The sequence below is a fragment of the Galeopterus variegatus genome, unplaced genomic scaffold (genome assembly GCF_000696425.1).
Source record: "Galeopterus variegatus unplaced genomic scaffold, G_variegatus-3.0.2 Scaffold92, whole genome shotgun sequence".
Classification (NCBI taxonomy): domain Eukaryota; kingdom Metazoa; phylum Chordata; class Mammalia; order Dermoptera; family Cynocephalidae; genus Galeopterus; species Galeopterus variegatus.
In genome coordinates this window covers 426,605-435,352 of record NW_007726203.1, presented here as the reverse complement: position 1 = coordinate 435,352, position 8,748 = coordinate 426,605, and the positions used below count along the sequence as shown (strand labels likewise).

Sequence of the window (8,748 nt, the reverse complement as noted above, 5' to 3'; positions counted from 1 at the left end):
TTTCCGTGTCCGGCAACGGATCGCAACCCTCAGTGTTGCCCCCGTACCGGACCGGGGACCGGCAACGGGATCGCAACCCTCGGCGTTGCTCCCGCGCCTCGCTCAGCCAGTGAGTGGGAACCGGTCTGTATGTGGGATCCGAACCCTCAGGAGGGAGCGCCGCCGCGCTTCCCAAGCGGCGCACTTATCCAGTGCGCCACCGGGCCGGCCCCGAGAGCCGCTCTGTTTTGAAGCTGGTTCCTGACAGGTCCACTTCCGTCTTGGAACTGGACCAACCTCCCGTGTCATGCTTCCCCGCGGCTCCTCCTGGGGGCCAGATCCTCACTGCCCTGTGGGCATCACGCACCACCCAGCTCGCCCAGGCCCCCTTTGGGTGTGTGTGTGAGGCCCTGCTCACTCAGCCATCCGTCCCATCAGTTCATGGGTTTGCTTAGCTACAGTGCAGCCGGTGTGCAAGACCCTGGGTGCGACAGGAAGGAAACTAGGAGCAGGTTCCTTCTCTGGAGGAGCTTACGTTCTAGCGAGAGGTGTCAGGAAAAAAGGACAAAGAATTTCAGAGAAGAGCAATGAGAAAGAAAATGAAATGAGGCGAAAGGGTCTGGAAAGGCCTTGTGAGGGGGTGTCAGAAGCTTCCAGCCAAGCGTGGAGATGAAGGGCTGCCAGCGTAGGTGATGAGGCAGTGGGTTTTGGGGGGACTGGGCTCCACTCCCAGGTGGCAGGATCTGCTCAGGTTGGAGGGAGGTCCCCCGGGCTGCTGTGCAGAGCCTGGGAAGGAGGCACAGAGCTGCAGGGCAGGTGGTGCAGGCCTGGCAAGGTCAGGGACCATCTCCGGCCAACCTCCAAGAGCAGCAGCACCTGTGCTGGGCTAAGGCCACCCCTTGCCATGAGGACAAGGGGACCACAGCCTGAGACAGGCACAGGCTCCATGCTGTTAGGGCAGCAGCGGACTTGGCCATCCAGGCAGGGCTTGTGGGTTATCCCCAATCCAGAAACAGCCTTGAGAAGTCAGGGCAGCACAGCTGGTGGGCCCTGCCTCAGGTGTTCGTGAGTGGCATGGCCTCGAGGACTGCCTTGGTTGTACACGAGTGGGGTTGAGCCTTTGAGCCCACTCCCATGAAGCTGGCGGCTTGGCAGGCCTTTGGAGGCCCTGCCAGTTCCCATATCAGGAGGCTTGGCAGGAGCTTGTTCAGGGTCACTGTGCATGGTCTTGTTAGGAGATGGGCCATGCTGTGCACATCCCCTCCTTAGGGATCAGAGCAGTTTGGCTTTTGGAGAGTGTCAGGGTGGGTGGACCAGGACACAGAGGGTAGAGGGTTGGGCAACCCATGGGAACAGCCTGCTCTTTTCTCCCAGCACAGTGACTCGGATTCTGACCCCGAGTATTCATCCCTGCCGCCGGCCATCCCCAGCGGTGTGCCTGTGACTGGGGAGTCCTTCTGCGACTGTGATGGTCAGAGTGAGGCTTCTCTCTGCAGCAGCCTGCACACGGTGCACCGCGGCAAGGACTGCCGCTGTGGGGAGGAAGATGAGTGTGAGCGCCCTACAGCTGGGTGGGCGCCAGCTGGGAGACCCCCACAGCTGTGGGTAGGTGGGCAGGTGGGGCTCTGGGACTGCCCCAGCCCTGGCCTCTCACACTTGCAGATTTTGACTGGGTCTGGGATGACCTGAACAAGTCTTCTGCCACCTTGCTCAGCTGCGAGAACCGCAAGGTCAGCTTCCACATGGAGTACAGCTGCGGCACCGCGGCCATCCGGGGCACCAAGGAGCTGGGGGAGGGCCAGCACTTCTGGGAGATCAAGATGACCTCGCCCGTCTATGGCACTGACATGGTAAGCAGCTGCAGGCCTGAGGGCAACTTCCCGGAGCCCCAGCCATGGGCGCCCTCTGCCTGGCCCTATTGTTCTTAGATGGTAGGCATCGGGACGTCAGACGTGGACCTGGACAAGTACCACCACACGTTCTGCAGCCTTCTGGGCAGGGATGAGGACAGCTGGGGCCTCTCCTACACAGGTGTGTGCCTGGGGCAGGCGGCCTGGGCTGAGGCATGGTGGTCGGGGCTCCTGCACTCACCTGTGACCCGGCTGCCCCCAGGGCTCCTCCACCATAAGGGCAACAAGACGAGCTTCTCCTCAAGGTTTGGCCAGGGCTCTATCATCGGCGTGCACCTGGACACTTGGCACGGGACGCTGACCTTCTTCAAGAACAGGAAATGCATAGGTGAGGGCAGCACAGGCTTCCCACAGCTGTGACTTTGAATGGAGTGGGCTTGCAAGAGGTGGACACCCCAGCCCCAGTGTATTCCAAGCCAACCAAGCACCTGAGGCTTCCTGAAGAGCTTCCTCCTAGAAGTCACAGGTCCCATGGTAGGACAGCACAGGGGCCAGGCTGGGGTCACAGGTAATCTGCCCTCACTCAGCTGTGGAGGCTGCTGACCTAAGTCACACAGTGCCAGGTCCCTTCCCTGCCCCTCCTTATGGGCTTAGGGTTTAGGCTGTGCTCCTCCCTTCCAGGAGTGGCGGCCACCAAGCTGCAGAACAGGAAGTTCTACCCAATGGTGTGCTCCACGGCAGCCAAGAGCAGTATGAAGGTGATCCGCTCCTGTGCCAGCACGACCTCCCTGCAGTACCTATGCTGCTATCGCCTGCGCCAGCTGCGGCCCAACTCTGGGGACACGCTTGAGGGCCTGCCCCTGCCACCTGGCCTAAAGCAGGTGTTGCGCAATAAGCTGGGCTGGGTCCTGAGCATGAACTACAGCCACCGCAAGCCCCCAGCGCCCTCGTCCAAGGCTGCAGCCCCAGCCAGTCCCAGCAGCCCCGAGGCCAGGCCCTGCCAGAGGAAGCGCTGCCGACGGACCTGACTTATTTTCCAGTGACAACTGCCTTCTTGGGCTGGGATGACTTTTCTCTCTGAACCTCCTGGCCACACTCCAGGGCAATAGGAGAGGAGGAAATTGAGGCATCTGTCTGGGGCTGTCCTCCCACCTCCCACGAGGCCAGGACGACCCTTCCTACAGGGCTTCACGGCCACAGGCTGTTGAGTGTCAAGTCCACTGTACTGCCTACACCAGCTAGGGATGCAGCAGCAGCCGTTCTCCAAGTCTCTGGAGCTGTAGCCCAAGCCCTTCTGAACTCAGAGCTGGGGCCCAGAAGGCTGCTGCTGTGGAAGAAGGGCCTTGCTGGAGCTCAGCAGATGCTGTGCCTGCGGGGGCCTGGGTGTCTCCTAACTTGCTTTGCATGTCGTCAACTGCTCTCTGTCACAGAGACTTAAGTGACCATAATAAATGTAGAGTTTAAACACTGCTGCAAGAGCAGATGAGTCTGACTGGGGCCCAGGGCTTGCTAGTGTCCGTAGTCTTTCTTCTGGTGGGTCTGGCTCCATCTCAATGCCCATAGAAAGGGCAGCCTGGTTCTTGTTCCTCCCCTGAGATGTCCTATTGCTGCTTCTCAGGCTGGCCATCCCTGATCTTCCAGGTGGCGGTGGCGACCTGGGTGCTGCCCTGCAGGCCCTCCTGATTGTCCCAGCTGGACATGTGGCCCTGCCGCCAGTCTCCCCTGTGACCAGTGTGTCCAGGGCTGAATGCAGGTGACCCCCATCCTCTCCAGACTCAGGCTGCTCACTGTCTATGGGCTGAAACAGAACGGTCTCCTCCACTCATCCCAGTTACCTGAGTACTTTCCATGCTGTCCTTGCATTCCCCTTGGGGTTGGGCCTGACGAAGCTGGGGTGCTGCCCACCAGGGTGTCGGGTGACCCCCAAGTTGGGCTATGTGCTGTCATGCTTGAAGGCAGGTGTAGTCAGGAGCCCAGGTCCAGCAGAAGGTCAGGGTTGGTAGTGGTCAGGAAGAGGCAGATGCGGTGGGAGAGGTCAGGTCCCACCCTGCGGGGCCGCATGCCCTCACCAGCCTTCACAGGGAGGTCAGCCAGGAGGCCCAGGCGCTTCTGCTCCGTGCTGCAGGCCGCGAAAGCCTAGGACAGGCACAGGGATGAGCAGGGCAGGCCTCTGGGACCTGGGAGGGGAGTGGGAGTGGGGCTAACCTGCTGCAGAAGATGGGGGAAAGGGAAGGCGGTGACAATGGCATCTGCCACAAGCTACGCTGACCCGACTGAACTGCCTGATCTGTCTCTGTCAGGCCCCCCGCAGCCCTGTGCCATCTCTGGCCACTGGCTCGCCTCCTGCCCAGTGCCCTGCGGTGCAGAAGGAAAAGGCCTGGGATTCCTGGTATTGCCTAAAGACAGGGAGGGAAACAGGAGGCCTTTTAGAGGCTTCGCTTCTCCTGGGCCCCAGCCCCCATTCCCAGCAAGCTCTACCATGCCCTCCTGCGCCATCCTCCAAGAGTGGGGAGAGATGGGAGAAGAGCACCAGCAACTGCAGGCAATCCTGTCCCACCGGCCGCAGCCTTCTGCCTGGAACAGGAGGGTCGCACCTGAAAGGGCGCTGGGCGAAAGCTTTGGTGAAGGCACACACGTGCTGACTCAGCTCCTGCCAGGAGTCCACCAGCAGCACATCCAGGTCTGCCCAGAGCTGCAAAAGTACCAGAGCCTGGAGAGATGAGGTCAGCTGGGAGCAGAGGAGGGCCCTCAGGGCACACTCCCCTGAGATCAACACCATATGCCACCTGGGAATCAAGCCCGGCCCTGCTGGGCCTCAGAGAGCAGCCGCCTTGCCACTCCAGCCCTCTCCTCCTCCACCTCAGGCCAGCCGACCGCATGGGCCACCTCTGGATTTTCTGGTTTCTGCATCCCTCGGGCAATGAGCGAGTGAGACCTGAGCAAAGATAACTGTCTCTCCAGCTCCCTACACCCCATCTGTCCTGCCCTCCCTCCCTGAGTCCTTCTGCTTCTGCCAGAGCCCACCCTGTGAAGTGGGATTAGCTGTGCCACAGCAGCCCCCTGAGGAACCCCCACCTTCCCTGAACCTCCCCCAGCCAGCCCAGCTAAGGGCGTCAGGGTGAGTGGTACCACAGGTAGGCATCCAGCCTGATGACGGCCAGGTGCAGGAGAGCAGGGCTCTTGGGAGAAGTCCAGGGCACCGAGCAGATTGGGCCTGAGATGTGAAGGCGAGAACACATAGCTCACTTGTTTGTCAGGGCTGTGGCAAAAGGGCCCTCGGTCACCAGGCCATGGCCAGTTTGCTCAAGGAGAAGGAGCAAGCCCGAGAAACAGCCAGTGGTGCAGGGAGAACCCTAGTGGGTACCTCCTCTGCTCAGCCAGCTCTCTTGAGAAAAGCAGCTCTGGGCCTTCCAAGAGGTCAAGAGGCTGGAGAGGGCCGGCCCCATGGCGCACTTGGGAGAGTGCGGCGCTGGGAGCGCAGGGACGCTCCCGCCACGGGTTCGGATCCTATATAGGACTGGCTGGTGCGCTCACTGGCTGAGCGCAGTGTGGGCGATGCCACACCAAGGGTTGCGATCCCCTTACCAGTCAAGAAAAAGACAAAAAATAAAGAGGCTGGAGAGAGCTCTCTGGGCACCTCTCAGGCTTTGAGAAGAGGTGTACTGAGCTCCCTCATTCCTAGTCCACCTCTGCCTGGCATTTACCTGGTACGTAGCAAATGCTTGATAAAGGCTGACTCTTGGACACTGGGACCCAGCAAAGGGTCTCACCTAACCACACTCAGGCGAAAATGCCGGCTCGGCTTTCTGTTCCCCCAGCCAGGCTATCTGGGCTGTTGGCTGTCACTGGTGAATACCACAGCCAGCCTCAGCCCTGCCTGGACACTTCCAACCTGAGTCCCCAGGCCCCCTCTCGCCCATTTACTGCCCCTGACTCCCAGCTCTCCTAAGACCACTCTATCTTGGCTTCAGCCTGCTAGGACCAACTGCAGCCTCTGTCTGCACTCTTTCCTACATCTCACCCTACACATCTCTGCGGTCTTACCAGAGAGGAGTCCCAGCCCACCCCATGCCCCCCTCCACCCTCACGATGTGTGGAGGACTACTGTCCCCACTCAGCACCTGGGTCAGCTGGCCAACACCTTGCAGGAACTCCTCTGGCTCCAGCAGCAGCAGCAGCTCCTCCTCATCCGAAGCCCACACCTCAGGAGGCACCTATAGGAACATCTGGGACACACTACTTGCCTACCCTTAGCCTGAGGTGCCTCAGGGCCTCTGCCACAGCCAAGCCCCAGACCCGCTGGGACTGCTCTACAGAAACCCAATGCTCCTACCACGACCAAGACTAGCCCAGGTCCATGGGGCCCACAGGAACAATGACCACAGCCTCGGTGGGGATGGGTCATTCAGCAGCAACTCAGCTGAGGCTCTGGAGCCCAGCCTTGTTTCTGTTGATAGCACAGCGGCTTGGGCACCACCCACCAAATGCTCCCCATTCTCAGCCCACCCATCTGCAAGATGCGCAAAGTGATGGCAGTTGCTTCTCGTGACAGATGCAGTACGTGAAGTCAGGGACCTAAACACCCTACCCACGGCTGGCGCTGGGGAAACGGGCTCCTGCTGCAGGAACCGGGCACACTCACACCGCGGGGGCAGGGGCCGGGCCTCGCTCTGCTCCACTGCAGGCTCCGGGCCGGGCGCTGGGGCTCGATGCGGAGCTCGCAGCCCAGGGCCCACAAGGCCTCCATCAGGACGTCGGCACCAGCATCTTCCAGGAAGGCTGAAGCCGCCGGAGGAGACAGCTCAGCCGCTCCCTCCTCCCGCCCGCATGAGGGCCCACCCGGGCCCGAAGCCGCCCCACCCTGCCGCCCCGTGGGTGCCCCCCGTGCCTCGAGTCCCCTCCGCGGACAGCGCCCCGAGCACCTGGGTCCTCACGCATCGCGAGGCGCCGTAGAGCCTGTTCGGGCCTCAGCGCCTCGGCCGCCGCTCCGCGCCCCTCCGCCGAGGCCCGCGCCCCCGCCGCCCCTGCTCCGCCGGCCTCCTCGGTGTCCAAGCCCGAGATCTCCCAAGTCGGGGACCGCCGCTGGCCCCGGGCCCGGTCCCTCCCCCGGCGAGAACCCGGAGCCCTCTACATGGGCGGCCCTGACCGCTCGGCTCCGCTTCCGGCTGCGCCCGGACACCTTTAGTCGAAGCACAGGGAGCTTCCGGCGGCGACGGTGGATTCCGGCGGAGCGCCAAGGGCGCAGACCAGCCATGGCGCGGAAGAAGGTGCGGCCGCGGCTGATAGCGGAGCTGGCCCGTCGCGTGCGCGCCCTGCGCGAGCAGCGGGAGCGGCCGCGCGACTCGCAGCGCTATGCCCTGGACTACGAGACGCTGACGCGGCCGCTCTCGGGCCACCGGCTGCCCATCCGGGCCTGGACCGACGTGCGCCGCGAAAGCCGCCTCCTCCAGCTGCTCTGCCGCCTTCCGCTCTTCGGCCAGGGTCGTCTGGTCACGCGCAAGTCCTGGCTATGGCAGCACGACGAGCCGTGCTACTGGCGCCTCACGAAGGTCCGGCCCGACTACACTGCGCAGGTGCGTGTGCGCCCGCGCCCAGCCGCCGGACCCCGCGCGCCTGCCCTCCACGCAGCGGCGGGAGGGAGCCCCTGTCCCGCATCTCTGGAGGGCCAGGGGCTTTCTGAGTTGACCCGTTCCCCGATTGCTTTGCAGAACCTGGACCACGGGAAGGCCTGGGGCATCTTGACCTTCAAAGGTAAGGGTTGGGAGTCAGGCTGGGGGAGTTAGTGGCAAGCAAAAGACTTAAGCGAGTGTGCGATAAGTCCTGTGTCTTTCCCAGGGAAGACGGAGAGCGAGGCCCGGGAGGTCGCACAGGTCATGTACCACGACTGGCGGCTGGTGCCCAAGCACGAGGAGGAGGCCTTCACCGCGTTCACGCCAGGGCCCGAGGACACCCTGCGCTCCGTGCCCTACCCGCCGCTCCTTCGGGCCATGATTCTCGCAGAGCGGCAGAAAAATGGGGATACCAGCACCGAGGAGCCCATGCTGAATGTGGAGAGGGTACGAGTCGATCCCTGGGACTACCCTGCAAAACAGGAGGCAAAGAGAAAGGCCAAGGGCACCCCAGTCTAAAGTACCAGACCCAGCAGTTTTTCTGAGAGGTGTAAGGCGGTGAGGACCATTCTGACAGAAAAATGTCTGGGTTATGTTCGAGTCAGTTCCCTGGGAACTTGGATTCCGCCTTCTGGTGATTCGTTGTGAGGCTCTGCGTTTTGGTGGAGAGGGCTGGAGCAGACTTTGCCCGTGTGTCTTCCCGCTGGCCCTGCTACCCCAACACCCAGCTCTGTCTGAGGGGACACGCAGGAAGGGCTGCCGGGAGGCAGGACCAGCAGGTGTGGAGCCCCTGCGCGGGCACTGTCACGTCGTGCTGGCTCTTCTCCCCGCGATTGTTGCTTCTGCCAGGATCCAGGCAGCAGCTATGCACGGGAATAAAGACAAACAAAGCAGCCTGGGTTGTGGTTTCTTTGGGTTTGGGGTTGGGGGAACCAGAGCGGGCTGTCTGCAGAACTGTCGGAAAGGAAAGGCTGGCGTCGTGGTTGTGCAGCTGGCCTGGGAGTGCCAGCGGTGCCTAGCAGGCTAGGTGGGAAGACCTGAGCGGGTTGGGGGAGGCGCAGTTAGGGTCCGATGACTTGGCTGCTGCAAGTGCCTTCCGGCCCCCCAGGACCCCTGGATGCCCAGGGTGCAAATGTAGTAGCCCCGGGTCCGGAGCACGACGGCGCCGCCTCCTGCAGCCGCCCAGGTTCCCAGACGGCGTCGCAGAGGCAGCAACGCCCGGCCGAGGCCCCTTTAAGCGCAGGCCCCGCCCCGTCGCCCCCGCCCCGCCCGCGCCCCTGCCCGCTTCACCCCGCGCTCGCTTCACCCCG

The 8,748-nt window shown here is 62.6% G+C and overlaps 5 protein-coding genes across 7 annotated transcripts in view; 3 read left to right on the top strand and 2 right to left on the bottom strand.

Annotated features, from left to right (window-relative positions):
- SPSB3 (splA/ryanodine receptor domain and SOCS box containing 3) overlaps positions 1-3,299 on the top strand; it is a 5,787-nt gene extending 2,488 nt beyond the window's left edge. For both annotated transcript variants that reach the window (XM_008581511.1, XM_008581516.1), the window contains 5 exons: positions 1,354-1,531; positions 1,642-1,829; positions 1,908-2,010; positions 2,092-2,217; positions 2,511-3,299. In XM_008581511.1, coding sequence (XP_008579733.1) covers positions 1,354-1,531; positions 1,642-1,829; positions 1,908-2,010; positions 2,092-2,217; positions 2,511-2,857 — 942 coding nt within the window. In that variant the 3' untranslated portion in view covers positions 2,858-3,299. The remainder of the gene's footprint in view (positions 1-1,353; positions 1,532-1,641; positions 1,830-1,907; positions 2,011-2,091; positions 2,218-2,510) is intronic.
- The window catches only part of NUBP2 (nucleotide binding protein 2), a 12,596-nt gene extending 8,803 nt beyond the window's left edge, over positions 1-3,793 (bottom strand). For both annotated transcript variants that reach the window (XM_008581523.1, XM_008581529.1), the window contains exon 1: positions 3,665-3,793. In XM_008581523.1, the coding sequence (XP_008579745.1) occupies positions 3,665-3,776 (112 nt within the window). In that variant the 5' untranslated portion in view covers positions 3,777-3,793. The remainder of the gene's footprint in view (positions 1-3,664) is intronic.
- On the bottom strand, positions 3,782-7,083 carry EME2 (essential meiotic structure-specific endonuclease subunit 2). The gene is given in 10 exon segments (XM_008581961.1): positions 3,782-3,965; positions 4,035-4,085; positions 4,087-4,225; positions 4,424-4,539; positions 4,668-4,764; positions 4,959-5,043; positions 5,944-6,043; positions 6,472-6,608; positions 6,752-6,911; positions 6,976-7,083. Coding segments are annotated over 10 exon segments (1,164 nt in total). The 3' UTR covers positions 3,782-3,794.
- Positions 7,080-8,332, top strand: MRPS34 (mitochondrial ribosomal protein S34). The gene is made up of 3 exons (XM_008581498.1): positions 7,080-7,402; positions 7,538-7,580; positions 7,665-8,332. Exons 1-3 carry the CDS (start codon positions 7,082-7,084, stop codon positions 7,955-7,957), a joined length of 657 nt encoding a protein of 218 aa, XP_008579720.1. The 5' UTR covers positions 7,080-7,081; the 3' UTR covers positions 7,958-8,332.
- Positions 8,333-8,509: 177 nt separating this feature from the next.
- Positions 8,510-8,748, top strand: part of NME3 (NME/NM23 nucleoside diphosphate kinase 3) — a 1,107-nt gene continuing 868 nt past the window's right edge. Inside the window, exon 1 of the mRNA XM_008581951.1 lies at positions 8,510-8,681. Coding sequence (XP_008580173.1) covers positions 8,510-8,681 — 172 coding nt within the window. The remainder of the gene's footprint in view (positions 8,682-8,748) is intronic.